This window comes from Castor canadensis, chromosome 16 (genome assembly GCF_047511655.1).
Source record: "Castor canadensis chromosome 16, mCasCan1.hap1v2, whole genome shotgun sequence".
NCBI classification, from domain to species: Eukaryota; Metazoa; Chordata; class Mammalia; order Rodentia; family Castoridae; genus Castor; species Castor canadensis.
This window is the reverse complement of record NC_133401.1, coordinates 67,717,320-67,733,977: the sequence shown is the minus strand read 5'-3', so window position 1 is coordinate 67,733,977 and position 16,658 is coordinate 67,717,320. Positions and strand designations below refer to the sequence as shown.

The 16,658-nt window shown below is 48.8% G+C and overlaps 1 protein-coding gene across 3 annotated transcripts in view; it reads left to right on the top strand.

Moving 5' to 3' along the window:
• The window catches only part of Flt4 (fms related receptor tyrosine kinase 4), a 45,344-nt gene extending 29,821 nt beyond the window's left edge, over positions 1-15,523 (top strand). The window contains exons 22-31 of one of the 3 annotated variants that reach the window (XM_074057485.1): positions 122-216; positions 613-735; positions 1,959-2,070; positions 2,965-3,064; positions 4,272-4,377; positions 5,166-5,311; positions 6,804-6,924; positions 8,136-8,221; positions 13,539-13,748; positions 14,933-15,523. In XM_074057485.1, the coding sequence (XP_073913586.1) occupies positions 122-216; positions 613-735; positions 1,959-2,070; positions 2,965-3,064; positions 4,272-4,377; positions 5,166-5,311; positions 6,804-6,924; positions 8,136-8,221; positions 13,539-13,737 (1,088 nt within the window). In that variant the 3' untranslated portion in view covers positions 13,738-13,748; positions 14,933-15,523. Of the gene's footprint in view, positions 1-121; positions 217-612; positions 736-1,958; positions 2,071-2,964; positions 3,065-4,271; positions 4,378-5,165; positions 5,312-6,803; positions 6,925-8,135; positions 8,222-13,538; positions 13,749-14,646 lie in introns of those variants that run through there. The other 2 variants (XM_074057484.1, XM_074057486.1) reach the window with 2 other exon arrangements.
• Positions 15,524-16,658: the final 1,135 nt, after the last annotated feature.

Genomic DNA, 16,658 nt, shown 5'->3' with positions numbered 1-16,658 from the left:
AGGGGTCTGACATGCTTGTTAGCTAGTGCCTGGGATTAACAAATGTTCCTTTTTGGAGCAAAGGGGAAGGTGGAAGTCACAGAAGAGGCTCCTCCTGAGCCCATCTTCCTCCTTTGTACAGTGGAGGATCTGTGGTTGAGCCCACTGACCATGGAAGACCTTGTCTGCTACAGCTTCCAGGTGGCCAGGGGAATGGAGTTCCTGGCCTCCCGAAAGGTAGATCCCCACCCCTGTTAGATTCTTCACGGGGAGAAGGGTGCAAACTCACCAGCAAGCATAGGTGTGCTTGGTTCTGATTTCACCTCACGGAAGCCCTTTGGTTGATAGTGTCTTTCCCATTTTACAGAGGAGTAAACTGAACCTAAAGTGAGGAATTCCCTTCCCAAGCTCTCCTGGTTAGTCATTGGCAGAGCTGTACATAGAATCAGAATCTGGTTGTCCCCAGTTTCACGCACCCTCTCCATCATAAGTCCTCAGGATTCATGGAAGTCTTTCCTCAAAAGAGCAGGACTCAGGCAGGGCATCCCCTGGGGCATCCTGGAGCTCCAGGCCTGGGTGTCACCTTGAGGATCTGAGCTGATTACTCCCACCACTCCCTCCCTGCACTCTTAGTGCATCCACAGAGACCTGGCTGCTCGGAATATCTTACTGTCAGAAAGCGACGTGGTGAAGATCTGTGACTTTGGCCTTGCCCGGGATATCTACAAAGACCCTGACTACGTCCGCAAGGGCAGCGTGAGTGCAGGCCACCAGGAGGAGGGGAGACAGGGTACTAAGTAAATGGGGGTGGGGGTAAGACCACAGACTTCCTGTCCAGGAGCAGGAGAGGTGGTGACATAGACTCCATGGTCTGCCAGGTCACCGTCTCAGTTGCTGGGGGAATTCGCTGCCCCCCAGGAGTCCACCAAAGTCTCAGAGATCCTAGAGACTCTACCCACTGAGAAAACCTGAGTCAGATTAGAGACAGGAGATGACAATTAGGGTCCATAGTGCCCCAGATGGAGCTTGTGTTTTGCACAGTGCCTTGATCTATTTGGTAATCACCAAATCCCTGTGCTTGCTCTGTGGGGGCTGAGTGTGCAGAGGCATCCAGAGATGTCTGTCTGGAGGTGGGCAGGCCTGGTGCAGAAGCCATCACAGAAAAGTCCATCTGAGCTTGAAGGCAGTGTGGTTCCAATTGGCAGAGCTCAGAAGCAGGTGCCTGAATGAGTATGCACAACTGATTAGGGGTTACCACCAAGGAGAGGAAGGAAAACGGTTAGAGGGAGGAAGTGAGCAGAATGAGTCCAGGGTGTGCTGTGAGGACCGCCCTGCCTAGCATGAGCAGCCATAGGAGGTTTTTGCCCTTTATTCTAACTCAGAGGTTTGTGGAGGCAGGTGGAAGTGGGGATTAGGTATTCATTTACAGAAGCTTCTCTCTGTAAACTGTGAGGACAGCAGATTGATGGGGCTGGGCTGGAGGCAGAGACCAGTCTGAAGGGCAGTGGTGTTCAGGACTCCCAGGTAAAGGCCATGAAAGGGAGAGGGACATACATCAGGAGCCCCAAGAGTCGGAAGTGACCACCCCGCATCTAGTGTAGGGATACAGTGAATGCATGGAGCATGTATATCTGGGGATGGTGAAGGTGTTAAAGGATGCATTACTTCAAAAGGCTGGGCCAAGGATCTGGAATTGTAGGAGGGGGTGCAAGAACCCCTGACAAGTAACCAACAAACTGAAGAGGATCCCAAGTTTAAGACTACCCTGAGCTGTACTTAAAAAAAAAAAAAGAGAGAGCCTTCCTCCCCCCAAGAAACCTAAGAAGATGAGAGGGGCCTCAGGACCCACAGAGCAGAACAGGGAAGATGCCTTCAATTTAGGCATAAGGAACCTGGTGGTGGGGGCTATTCCAGTGTCTGGCCTAAGGCCTCTCCCCTTTCCCCATGGGACACATTTCCCTCTGCCTCACGCCCCCCAGGCCCGGCTGCCCCTGAAGTGGATGGCCCCTGAGAGCATCTTTGACAAGGTGTACACCACACAGAGCGATGTGTGGTCCTTTGGGGTGCTGCTCTGGGAGATCTTCTCCCTGGGTGAGTGAAAGGCAGGTGCCCTGCCAGGGGAGGGGAGGGGCTCACATGGCTCCAGGGACTGGGATCCTAGAGGTGTGCACAAGAACACCCAGCCCAGGTCATACTGGTGCAGGTGGTTTCTCATGGGCCTCCACCTAGCCTGGCCCAACTTCCCAGAGGACTTAGCCTCCAACACAGGCCAACTGGCACCATCTTGACCCTGTGTCAGGAGAAAGCCTTGGTTGACTTGACAGTTCCATGGAAGTCCCAGAGGGAGCCCACTGCTATTCCGCAAATGCACCAACTTATGCAAGTCCCACGTGGGAACATGACAAAATCCCCATGAAGGGTGGACAATGAACAAAATGTAAAGTGTCACTAAGTGGTAATGATGATGACGCTGTTGCTGAAAATTAAAGAGCAGAAAGAGTTTAGGACGGTTGGGGGCTGCTGTGTGAGCCAGAGGGCTGGGAAGGATCCAGGCTGCATGAAGGGGGTTGGGAGAGTGGGATGTAGCTCAGCGGGAGAGCGTATGCTTAGCATGCTCTCATCCCATAAATAAGTAAATGCATATGAATAAATAAATGGACTGGGTAAAGGTAAGTGGCCTGAAATTCCCCTCAGACCCTGTGGGTCCCCATACCTGACCTCACTAACACATGTTGAACGCCTGGATGCCCACGGCACCCCTGACAAGTGAATGGCCTCATCCCCTATTAACCAAATGAAGAACTAGAGCTGGGGGAGGGGAGCAACTTGCCCAGCTCCAGCAGGGTGAGTCCTCATCTTCACACTGCCACAGGGGGTAAGAGGAAGAGAGGAGGGGACAGGACAGGGGCAACTGGGAGGCTGGGCTGAGCAATGAACAGCCTGCTCCCCACCCACTCCCATCCCCCATCCCCTTCTTGCCGGTAGGAGCATCCCCATACCCTGGGGTGCAGATCAATGAGGAGTTCTGCCAACGGCTGAAAGAAGGTACCCGGATGAGGGCCCCAGAGCTGGCCACTCCTGCCATGTGAGTATCCCAGCTGGTCATGCAGGTGGGGATGAGCACAGGGAGAGAGGTGTACAGTCACAGGTAGCAGGGAAGGTTGTGGGAAGGCATGGGACAGGACGCATGCAGGTAGAAAAAGGGGTGCACAGGCATGAAAGAGGGCCTGGGGACAGGTACAGGCAGAGGAGTATGCAGCCATGGGGGGAGTCATAGGAAGGGTGTCATGTAGGAACAGGGGGACAGGAAATGGTATTCAGGCACAGGAGAGAGAGTGCGAAGACAGGAGAGGGGACAGGTTACACCTGGATGGGCACAGGGCCCACAATAGACACAGTCTTACACTACCACTGACTCGTCCACTCATCCAATGGCAACTCCCCTCCTCCCCTACTGTGTGCTGTCCCCAGATAGTCCAGAGCCAATAAAGCAAGCCTACCCCCTGCCCCGTGCACACACACAGATAGTCGCATAGCTGTGATGGGCATGAGAAGGGGAGGCATGGGTGCTCTGAGAACACTTGACAGGAGCCAGACAGAATCAGGGTGATCCCAAAGATGGTTCAGTGAGGTGACACTTGAAGAAGGAGTGTAGAAACAACTGGATAATGGTGGAGAAGGGTGTCCCAGGCAGAAGAGACAGCAAATGCCTAGTCAAAAATTAGGGCAGTAGAGGTACAAGGGATGGTCTTAGTTTGCTTTATGTTCCTATAACAAAATACTTGACACTGGGTACTTTATAAGGAAAAGAGGTTTATTCAGGTCAGGCTCTTGGAAGTTTAAGAACTGGACCAGCATTTATTCAGCTCTGGGAAGGGCTTCTGGCTCCCTCACAATATGGAGGATGGTATCATGGTGGGAAATGTGAGAGAGAGATCACATTGCAAGACAAGAAGCAAGAGACTAGAGAGGGGCTGGGCTTTCTGTATAACAACCTGCTCTCTGGAGAACTAATTTATTCTTGTGATACCTAACCATTCCACAAGACCAGCATTAATCTATTCATGAGGATGGAGCCCTCATGATCTAATCACCTTGCATTGGGCCCCACCTCTTAAAGGTTCTGCCACCTCACCACCATCACATTAAGGACCAAGCTTCTAGCACATGAACCTTTGGAAGCCACATTCAAACCATTGCAGGGACCCAGGGGAGGTGGGAGGGCTGTGGTTAGCCAGCAGAAGGGTCAGAGTGCCTCACACCACAGGTCAACAGCCAGTTTTACTCTGCAGACGCCATATCATGCTGAATTGTTGGTCTGGAGACCCCAAAGCGAGACCTGCTTTCTCGGAGTTGGTAGAGATCCTGGGTGACCTGCTGCAGGGCGGGAGCCTGCAGGTGAGCCCCATCTCTGCCCTATTCTGCTACAACCTCTGGCTGTGTCCTGGGTCTTTGCCCTGACTGCCCCTGCAAGCCTCTCTAAGCTCTGCTCACCTCTCAGTCACCAGGCAAAGGTCATGCATGTCAGGTCCCAGACCCCTGAGCCTGCCCTCCAGTGCCCACTGCCCACAACTCCTTCTCCACACCCAACCACTCCAAGTGGAGACACGCACATCTTTCTTTTGGGCATGGAACATTGGTGCTTGCTCCATCTGCTTTGCAGAGATCATCCTTGCTCACAGGAATTCCCCAGCTAGTCCTCCCTGGGCTTGCAAGACTGTTCTGTCTTCCTGGAAGACTGGATTTGTGCATCCTGCATCTCTCCTTCCCCAGTGGTGTTCCTTGAGGGTGGGAAACCAGAGCAGCTCAGAGCTGATACTTCATGATTTAGGACCTGGATTGAGGATACTCAGCTGAGGCTGGTCTGCCTCTTCTGCACATGGGAACCTGGCAGGGCTGTTAGCAGAGCTGAACAAGGTTGTCCTGGCATGCCTTCAGCAACCGGTCTTCCATACCATACTGAAGTGTGCTAGGTCCTGCACGAACTTATTTGATCCTCAAAGCACCTTTCTCTCTCTCTCTCTCTCTCTCTCTCTCCCACTCACACACACACACACACACACACACAGCCTGTTCTGACCCCATTTCAGACATCAGGACACCAAGCAATCATGAGTGCAGGAGTAGGGCTGAGGAACAGTACATGTGTGGTCTCTGACCCTACCCACCTCTTCTCTTCCTGCCAGGAGGAGGAGGATTGCATGGCCCTGCATGGCTCTCAGAGCTCAGAAGAAGGCAGCTTCTTGCAAACATCCACCACAGCTCTGCACATCGCTGAGGCTGACACTGAGGGCAGCCCACCAAGTGTGCATCACCACAGCCTGGCTGCCAGGTCAGTCACCCTCCTCAAGTCAGGGAATGGGGGTAGTGGGAGAGAAGTTTGGAAGCAGTGTTTTAATCTTCATGAGTCATTGAGAAAAGGCAGCTTATAGTGACTTGAGAGATGCTGAATTGCAGACAGCACTGGGATCACTGGTGTTCTTGTGAACCTAGTCATCTATGGGCACCTTGAAGGCATGTGACCTGTGCTTCTCCCTTGCTATAACAAGGTACTTGAGGTGGGTACTTTATGAAGTAAAGAGGTTACTTTAGCTCACAGTTATGGAGGTTCAAGAGCATTTTCTGGAATCTGCTCAGCTGTTGGGAGAGTCTCATGGCTGATGACATCATGATAGCAGAAGCAAATAAAGAAGAGAGTGTATGGAGACACTGGAAGCCAGAGGGCTTCATGGACCAAGGTGGCTATTTTTATAATCATTCACTACCTGAGAACTAACTGGGATCCCAAGAGAACCACATTAACCCTTTTTGAGGGTGTTACCCTACCTTATACTAGGCCTCACCTCTTTAAATTTCCACCATCTCTGTACCACCACACTGAGGATCAACCTTTGAGGACATGAACCTTTGGGGGACACACTGAAGCCATACCCAAATCATAGCAACTGGCCTTCCCTGTAGTCCTGTCCCCCGAGGGCCCCTTCACCCCAATTTCAGGGGACTACCCACCTTGGGTACATTTTTTTGCAGAAAGACAAAGTGGAGTGGGGTGGGTTTGAGCCAAGACTCATCCCAGTATATAATCACTGATTTATCTCCAGGGCAAGTCCAAGGGCCACCAGTCCCTGGGATCAGGAAAGGTCACTTACTGCCCATATTCAGCCATAAGACTTAACCTAAGTTCCCAGAGTCCTGGATCCTGGGACTCTCACCCTTAGCGGTTTATAGCTCTGGGACATTGAGTTATCCACATTCCCACCAGTGTGGCTGAGACTTGGGCTCTAAGAGCCCTGCCCACAAAGAGTCCTCCTCCAGCATAAAGAAGGGCCAGGCCAGGCCTGGTGACAAGAACAGTGAACTGGTTCTTTCGAGACTACTTCTACTAACTGCCCACCAACACACACACACATAAAGCAAGTCCGTGGCTTGCAGCAGCAAGATCACCTGCCTTGCCACAGTGGCCCATCTGGGGGAAAAAAGTCACACCCAACACTCACCAGCTCCACGTCACACCTGGGATAGAGGCACTCCCCTCCCCTTCTGCTGCAGAGCCCTCACGGTGGACTCAGAGGTTTCATCACTCCTGTACTGGAGAGGAAATGCAGCTCAGGGGAGGAGAGAGGAGGGAGACCCAGGAACCCGGACTGGGGCTATGTGGTGGACATCTGAGGCAGGACCCAGGGATGAGTCAGACTCAGGCTTCATCCATATTCTGCCCCAGACTGGGGGTCCTTCTCTGGAAGAAGGGGACTGGAGAGATGGGGGCAGCTTTCAGGAAGGTGACCGGGGTATGCTTCTCAGTGCTTTCTGTGTGCTTCCCACAGATATTACAACTGTGTGTCCTTTCCCGGGTGCCTGGCCAGAGGAACTCAGACAGAGGGTCCCTCCAGGATGAAGACATTTGAAGAATTCCCCATGACCCCTACGACCTACAAAGCCTCTGTGGTAAGGGAAAAGAGAGTGCCATGCATCTTAGAGCAGGACCAGGGTAACCTCAGGGGAAGGTAAACATCAGGGATTCCTGAGCCAAGTGACAAAAATCAACTAGGACATCTAAAATAGTTTATTTTTGGTTAACATGTATAGATTGTAGATATAATTGGGTTCAGGGTGATATTTCAACCCATGTGTGCAGTATACATTAAAAAAAAAAACTACCCTCCCCTTATCCACTTTCCCTCCCTTTTCCTTACCTCTGTATTAATCAGTATTCTACTTTCAGATCATAGTTTTCACAAACGAGAAAAAACATGATTCTTGTCTTTCTGTGTCCAGCTTATTTCACTTAACACAATGTCCTCTGATGACAGGATTTCATTCTCCCCTCCCTGAGAACCCCAAGCCTTATCTCTCCCAGCAACATGGAAACCCCAGTGGAAACACAACTCATGTTCCAGATAGTTCCTGATGGATCAGCCTGAGTCATGGACCCTCCTTGGGTAGTGGATGCCACTAACCCAGAAAAAGGAGGACAGTGTCAATAGAAGAGGATTATGGGATATGGGGAGCAGGAAAAATTGCAGGTAGTTCACTCAGGTGTTGACACCTGTGTCCTCAGATCAGGTCAAGCAGTCAAGGTCAGGAAGTTCTGTGAGGCTGGACAAGTGTGTCTATTGTAAAAGAGGAGAGTGAACAGTCCAGGCCTGAGCTGTGGTGGCACACAGCCAGGAGTCATGCCAGGATTTCCAGTCCTAGTCCCATGCAGATAGGACCAGTGGAAGGTGAGTGGAGTCCTTGACCAGACCACATAGACTTAGGCTTGTGTCTCTAGGGCCAAAGACCTTGAAGTCAAAGACCAAGCTCTGAAAAGACTGATGTTCCCCCATTCTGTGGGATTCAAAATGAAAACCTTACCCACTCTACTCTCACCCTAAGTACATGCTTGGCCACCTTTCAGTCCTCTGGTCTGGAATATCCCATAGACCAGGCCTGGATCCCCAAAGTCCTCAGATTCTCCCTGTATGGTGGGTATGTGACCTTCACCTGTATGCTCTGGTGATGGAGTAGATACCCCTTATCTGACTCAGTTCCTACAGGGACAGGTGTCATGTCAGTAGGGTGTAGGTTCATGGTGGCCCCATCCTGGCTGGGGAACTTCTGCCCTGCAGAAGGGCCTAACATGTGGTCCACAGCCTTGGCTGGTTCTCTCTGAACAGGATAACCAGACGGACAGCGGGATGGTGCTGGCCTCAGAGGAGTTTGAGCGGATAGAAAGCAGACATAGACAAGAAGGCAGCTTCAGGTAAGGGCTCCCGGAGCCCCTTCTCCTGCAAAGTTGGGCATTGCCTTCCTGGGGAAGGCCTTGAGCAGTGAGTGGTCTAGTGAAGGAGGCAGGAGCTTGATTATGCCCTGTCAGTCTTATTCGAAATCTTTCATGGCTCCCTGTTACCTTTTGGTGTGTCCAAGGTGAACTGATTTGACTCAAGGCTTTTGATCACCCAATCCCCTCCCCATCTCCCATCTTTGAAGGAGCCCCCCTCTCCCATCACCATCCTGACCCAACAGCACCTGGGTGCTGGTCCCAGCACCTCCCTTGCATTGGACAGATGCTCACATGCTGCAAATCTGTGAAACTGTGCATAAATCTGTGAAACTGTGCACAATCCACCATGCCGCATCACGCATACACCCTTCCCCCAGCCAAGAGTAGGCCACCCCCAGCCCTGACCCCTCAGCACCTAGCCCTGTGGCCACAAGAGCAGATAATGTAACCTGAGTCCACTGGTGTCCTATTTTGCTAACAGAATACTCCCAAGATTGTCTGCACAAAGGGCAATCCAGATAGAAGGTGATTGCACTTGTTCAACAAAATAGTCAGCAAAAACAAGTTTGGCCCCTTGAATATTTAAATTTTTGAGAGTATTAATAAAAGAGTTAAATGTCCACTTAGAATATTCACTTTCTAAGTTGATGCACACATATTTAAATGACAAGCCCGACGATATTATATGAAACATTGGTCTTTCCTATTTTCCTCAGATCACTCCTTTGTACCTTTCACATTAGTGTCTGCAGGAGACCACTTTGGGTCGTTTTGAGGCAGGGTCTCACTGTGTAGCCCAGACTGTCCTCAAACTCAGGATGCTCCTGTCCCAGTGTCCACAGCGCTGGGATTTTAGGAGTGCACCATCACACCTGTGCTGCTTTGAACCAATGCATGATGCTGCCGCTAACTAGATTTATGGTTCCTACAACTTACCAACTACAGGTTGTCCAAACTCCATGGGACCAGAAATGTTTCAGATTTCAAAGGTTTTTAGATTTGGGATAATTAAGGATTAACACAGAGGTTTATGGTTATTTAGACTTTACCAGTTGAACAACCCTAATCTAAACATTCAAAATCCAAAACCTCAGATTTCAGAGAAGTCTGGATTCCCCAAGTACATGTATTTTAATTTAATTTTCATTTAGTTATTTAGCAAGATTGGATATTTTCTTGTGTTTGCTATTAAAATACTTAACTAAAACAAATTTTTTGGTGGTGCTAGGGTTTGAGTTTGGCCTCGTGCTTGCTATGTAGGCACTCTACCACTTGAGCCACCCACACCCAGCCATTTTTTGCTTTAGTTATTTTTCACACATTCTGTTTTTCATGGTTTTTGCCCTGGTTAGCCTGAACTAGGGTCCTCCTACTTATGTCTTCTGTGTAGCTGGGATTACAGACATGTACCCCCACAGCCAGCTTTTTTGCTGAGATGAGGTCTCACTAACTTTTTGCCTGAGCTGACCTTAAACTGAGATCCTCCTGATCTCCACCTCCTGAGCATCTGGGATTATAGGTGTGAGCCACCATGCCCAGCTCTAAATTTTGAATTTTTATGTTAGGGATGCTCAACCTGTATTTGATTTTTTTTCTACCAACCTACAAAGAGCATGTTTGCTGCACTGCTAACACAGGCAGACTGGGGGGTCCTGCCCAAGATCTGTATCTGTAGTGTGCATCTTTGCCTCTTTTTCTCTTAAAATTGATTTCCATCATCAGGTGACTTCTATTAGTAACATGGTTTTGGAAAAACCATGGGGATTCTATTTTGTGTGCATAGGGTGATGGGGGGATAAGGAACTCAACACCAGCAGAGCCAAGCCTGAGTCATCAGAGAGTCAGATGAAGGCCATTCCATGAAAAGAACATGTGGCAAAGTCCTGGGGACAGTAGCCACACATACGGGAGAGAATGGACAGACTGAGATCTGGTAGAGGAGAACAGAGCTTCTCATATAAGTCTAAAGCCCTAAGGACAGCCATCTTGGGAGGGTACTGCTTCCAGTGAACTGGAAGGAAATGCTGCTTAGTGATAAAGAAAGAAGAAAGTTCTGGAAGATAATGGTCCTACAGAAGCAAGACAATATACAGAATTCACAAGAAGACAAACACACACACACACACAGTGTGTTCATTACAGAAACTGCACCTCGCTGCAGAGGCAACAGAGGGCACTGTTCTTTGAACAGATTTCCTCGGAAATGCATTATAATGAGCCAGGAAAGGTGCAGCAGATCACATGGCTTACGTTCTCCAAACAAATGCAAGAGTAGACAAGAAGCAAGACATCTTGGAGGTGTCTACGGGGAGAAGAAGGAGGGAGTTTACCTGCCTAGGCCCTTCCTGTCTCCAGTTAGCTCTTAGTCCCCACTCACCCCACAGGGAATCAAGTCTTCCTGCCTTCTAGGTTGCATTATCTTTGCAGTGACCATTCAAGATGTCGGATCCCATACCTGTGGTATAGTGGTTTATCCAAGTCTGTAGATAAAAAGAGATCTAGAAAGTCTGGGCTTGTGGTTGGTTAGCATGGCCACGTAGCAGCACCCAGTGAGAGAGCCTAACACTCCCTGGAGAAGGGGCTGGTTGACCACTGATGGTGTTATGATACAGAACATGAATGGAGTCCTTGGTAGGAAGGATGCAGTCAAGGGAATTTGATGTGATACCAAAGATGTGTGTCTGATTCAGCACTTTTGAATGAAGAAAATTAGGAAGTCATCTCTCTCAGTTCAACTTACACTACTATAACAAAATACCTGAGTCTGGGTAACTTCTAATGAACAGAAATGTATATGGTTCTCAACGATGGGAATTGCAAGTGTATGGTGCCAGCATCTGATAAGGTCCTTCTTGTTGCATCATCCCACGGCAAAAGTGAGAGCAACTCACCCGACTGCCTTTATAACAAACCATCTCCTGAGCTGATAACGTTAATCCAGGTGACCCAGTCACCTCTCCACCCTGTCGTGTTGGGGATTGAGCTTCCAACACTTGAACTTTGGAGGATACATTTAAGCCACTGCAGCATCTAAATCCCCAGTCCCTCACACAGGATAACCTGCTATTTATGGTGTAGGAAATTCCAGCATGAATAATCATGAACAGAAAAAACAAGCACTGTCCATCCAAAGTTATTATAAACACTAAAACAGGAAATTAGAATTAAAACTTCACAGTAGGACATTCTTAAAAAAAGAGGAAACGTAACACAACATTCCAACAGGAATTAAATATATAATGAAACAAACAGATGTATCATGAATCAGAAATTAAATAATTCAGAATAGAAATGAACAATGTGAAGACTTAAAATGACTAAATTCAGGAACAAAATGAAATTAAAAGATAAATCCTCTCAAACATTAAGACCTTAGGGAAAAGGTGTATGACCAGACTTACAGTGGAGAACACAGAAAATAAACATGAAAAAAACAAACAAAATAATATTGAAATAAAGATTTTAAAGGATCAGAAAGAAAGTAATAGATACAGAAGATGAGTAGAAGAGATTCAATATGTGTGAGATTAGAGTCTCTGAATAAGAAAATGTAAGCAGTGGAGGAAAATTAATATTTTAAAATGTATAATTCAAGATATATACTCATAAAGAAAAGAACACCTGAATCTATATGTTAAAAAGATACCTGGGAAAATTGGTTCAGAATACTAAACTCTGGAGAAATATCCAGAACTATTTGACTTCAAAGATAAGCATAACCTGTTGAAATTATCATAAAAAAGGGACCCAAGATAGAAAGAAAAATGGAGGGGATGAACCAATGTGGAATATAATACATATATACATGAAAATGTCATAATGAAACTCCCTGTGTAGCTATCTTAAATAGAAATGTCTTTCTTTCGAAAACAAAAGACACAAAGGTAAAACAGACTCTGTCGGGGGAGTTGGTACCAGTGGCAGGGAGAAGATATAGGGAGAGGGTGAGTGTGATGGAAATATTACGTTCATGTTTGAAATGGAAAGATGAGACCTGTTGAACTTATTCTAAGGGGGAAGGTGAGATAAAGGAGAATGATGGAGGGGGCGAATTTGGCTAAAATATACTGTAATACTCACAAGGTACCCCCCACTACAATAATAAAATTTTTTTTAATAAAATTTTCAGGTACCAAGCAAAACAAAAGATAATCAGACTGCAACTCAGTCTTTTAAAAAAAGACAGAAACAGACAGAGAGAGAGAGAGAAGATTGGTGTTAAGATTTCCTCAAAAGCATTATGCTAAGCAAAACAACGATAAATCAGCATTTTCTAGAAAAGTCAAACTGAGAGCTAAGGATGAAGCACGATGGACTAACGAAGAGGCAGGAAGGGTCTGCAACCTGCCCCTCTCTGCTAGACCATGCTGAGAAGCTGGAATTTCACTACAATAGTGATGGGAGGCCTTTGGGGGGGGGGGGTGTCAGGAGACTGTGATGTCATACCTAACTTAAGGGGTTTCTGTGGAGATGGGACTATAGGGAGACAAGAGTGGGAGCAGAGAGACCTGCCAGGCAGATATCTCTGAGCCTGCAATGATGGCAGGCTCCCTCTAAATGAGGGGCACGAGGGTGGAGAAATGTACCTGTATGCTTTCACAGTTAGAATAGACAGGACTTCTGGATGGAAGTCACCTCTTTCTTTGAGTTTTCTTCTGGATTTCAGGACTAAGGAAAAGCAAGGATCATAGCTGGGTGCTTGGATTAAGTGACTGAGTAAACATTGGTGTCATTTACTGAGCTGGGCAAGACAGGGACTGCTGATTTAGGATGGCAATACACCCAAAACAGTAATGAGCAGGAAGGTCATGCCATACCTCAGATGCTTGGTGATGAAGGAAGAAGAAAATAGGGTCCAGAAAATAGGGCTCAATGGAAGCCAGATAGTATACAGAATTCAAAAGAAGACAGACAGACGCGCGCGCACACATGATCAGTTCATTAAAAGCACTGCACCTCTCCGTAAGCAGCAGCAGAGGGCGCTATTCTCTGCAGGGTTCTCTTGGAAACACGTGATGATGAGCTAGTAGAGGACACCTGCACTAAGCAGGTGCCTTCACTTGGTGTAGAAAAGCAAGTATAGTGGGATGAAATCAGACATTCCCATGGTCCTGTGTTCAGGCGCCAGTGAGTGTTACCAAATCAGATCTGGTTTGCTATTTCAGTCAAGGCTGTGTATTTCCCAAAGTGTCTGGGCCAGCTTCATGTGGGTTGTGTCACTGTGAGTCAATCAGCTGTGCCTCAGGTCCATTTCCTCTGTCTTTGCTTACCGACACCATCCTCCCTGTCTTGGCAGCTCTAAAGGACCTGGTCAGACTGTGGATGTTACCAGAACACACCCTGACCCACAGGGGAGGCGGCGGCAACCCAACTGGGGGACACAAGGAGGCCAGGTGTTTTACAACACTGAGTACGGGGAGCTTTCACGGCCATCCGAGGAGGGTGACTGCTCCCCATCAGCCGGCCCACCCTTCTTCACAGACGACAGCTACTAAGGCAAACCCAGGCAAGGCCACCTGTCCCTAGGGCTCTGACATCTGGGATAGGGGACTACTCTTGCAGGGTGAGCAAAGAGATGGAGGCCCCTGTTGGGAATTCATCTCCTCTGGTTCCAACCTGGAGATGTTCCTCTTCCCTCTCTACAACCTTCTTAGCTGGAAATAGCCAGCCTCCAGGCTCAAAAGCTCCCCTGAACTCTGTCACCATTACTGTCCCAGACTACCCTTCTCCCCTCACAGTGTGAGAGTCATAGAGTCACATGGTAATGGAGGTAGAGCTAGACTTGAGCCACCACCTCCCAGCACCTGGCCACACCAGTGCCATTCACAAATGCTCTTCCTTCCCATGGTGACGGACTTTCTTCTCCTGCCTCTCAAAGGCTGAAAAGAGAGTGCCAGGTTTACATCTCAAAGCAACAAACAAAACAAAATCGGGGAGAGTGGGGGAGGTCCTCTCCTGAGTGCAATCACGGGAGTGCCTACCCCAGGGACAAGCACTTGTGGACATTGAGCTAAATGAAATCTAAGATGGCTTACTAGCCCATGGAACGGGTATCTATCCACAATGAGCCAGTTACAAAGAGGGGAGCAGAATGCCCAGCCCTGAGGGTTGAGAAGAACCATTTAAAAGGTTTTTTCGTTTTTTGTTTGTTTGTTTGTTTGTTTTTATCAGAATGTCAGAGACTATTTCATCTGCTGTGAGGAATTTGCTTTCAAAACTCAGTCAGAAGAGGGCCCAAGGACAGCTTTACTACATCTATAAGGCTTTCCTTAACTAAGTCAGAGTCTTAGCAGATACCGTAGTCATATCTCTCTCCCTCCCTCCCCGCTCCTTCTCTCTCTCTCTCTCTCTCTCTCTCTCTCTCTCTCTCTCTCTCTCTCTCTCTCTCTCTCTCTCGTCCCCAGACTCCACCGCTCCACCGACTGGCCCAGAATCTGACTAACGAGCTGATGTTCTAAAGCTGCCCCTTTCGGTTCTTCTCCCTGGGTCTGGGATCTGACTGTTTCTCATGAGAGACAAACACTGGGTTCCACTGAGGAAGGCTCTGGGGCTGGCAAACAGAACCCCATTGCCAGGTGTCACTCAACCATCAGTGGTCGTTCCTGTGACCTTTAGAGGACCTTGCCTGTGTCTTCCCTTTCCCTGTGCCTCACAGTGGCACCTGGACAGGACAAGCCTTTGCATTCACAGGATTGCAGCTGAGAGGCCCCCTGGAGGCTGGAGCCATTCTGCCCAGAACTTCGGGTTTCAGCTCACACAGCCCACCCACTCTCAACAGGAAAAAGACCCTCATGTCAGTTAGTGCAAGGAGATCAGCCCCGATCCCCAGCCCCATCTCAATAAGACGCTTGCAGGACAGGCGACCATGCAGCAAGCAGGGGCTTGCTCATCAGACCCTCCCCATTGAGTATATCATTACTCTATGACACCTTGAATGCTTGTATGACTGTAGTCCTCCTTGTCCTCCATTGACCTTCATCGTTCCTCTGCATGTCACCTGCCTGTGGGATTTGGATCTCAGGCGTTCCTAGTGGAAGTCTGGAGGATGTTCTCTCTCAGAGACCAAAGCATGCAATGTGAATGCAGAGCCCCCTGACCCCTAGCCCCTTCCATCGTGTGTACCGCCAATTTGTGCCACCTCTCCTCCTGTCATGTAACTGCACACACAGAAATGTACTGGGGAAGCAACCTACTATGACCTTGTAGACAATGTTCTCTGAAAAGTTCTGAAATATTTAACAAAAGATAATAATAAATTTGATGCCAGTCTTTGAGTTACAATGAGTGGATTGTAAGTTGTAAGTGAAGTCCTAGCTGTAACATTTTGATCTTAACCTTCCTCCCAGACTGAAGAGGCCACTGGACAAGGTAATCAAAGAAACAGAGCAAGGAATCCAGGTTTCTCTTCAGTGAGTTCCTTGTGCCCCAAGTCAGCATCCAATCCCCAAAGTTGCCAGCAGAGGGCGAAGGGGAGTCAGCCAGGACTCTTCACCCCGCCCCTCCCGCCCCTCCCCCAATCCGGTCTGGCTTCCCCAGCTTGCTACAAATATGTTCTCCTTAATACCTACTTTATCTATAAAGTAACAGGCACTTTGTCTCCGCCTACTAAAGCCTCATGCAGCTGACTAAAGCCTCATGAGCACCAGTGATCCAAGACCCGGGGAACTCAGCCCAGGGCAGATTCCCTATGTCTCATCCCCAGATCCCCTTCCAGGCAGGGTGTGGATGTGCAGTGCTTATGATCACCTGCAATCACACCCAAGGAATAGGTACAGACAGATAAAATGCACTCCTAAGACCACCTCACTGGTTTTATGCTGGCGTGGACTTTGAGGTCAGGGAATTCTGAGCTGGGACCTCAGCCTCCGCACATGCTCGGGTGGATGAGTTCCAGGCAGGAAAAATGCAGAGCTCTCATGCTTCTGCTTGGCCCCTCAAGGCCCTGACTGCAGTATTTTTAAGGCTTTGTGACACCTGTGGGTATCTGTCACTATAGTTGTGGTATGCCTGTCTATCTGGACAGTTTCAGCCGACTCCAGGACCGGCTGGCCCAGCAAACGTCCTATGGGCTCCGGAGAGAAAGCCAGGAATAACCACTAGATGGCAGCATCCCTGTTAGCTGAACCAGGCTTTAGCTGGACCCAGGGACCTAAGAAAGGGCCAGGCAGGGCTGTGAGCACAGTCCCATGGAGCCCCTCACCCAGAAGAGCAGAAAATAACCCAGCAAAGGGCAGGAGCCAAAGGTACTGCCGTGGGGTGCAGACTGCAGCCTCTGGGCTGGCCCAGCCCCTCTGGAGCCTGCTTGTGTCACAGCAATGTTTCTTACTGTCCCAGCCTTGTTTTCAATGTTCCGGTGGAAAGAGCCCCTTCTCACAAAAGCAACTGTGAGAGGCGGGGTTGTTTGTTTTGTTGTTTT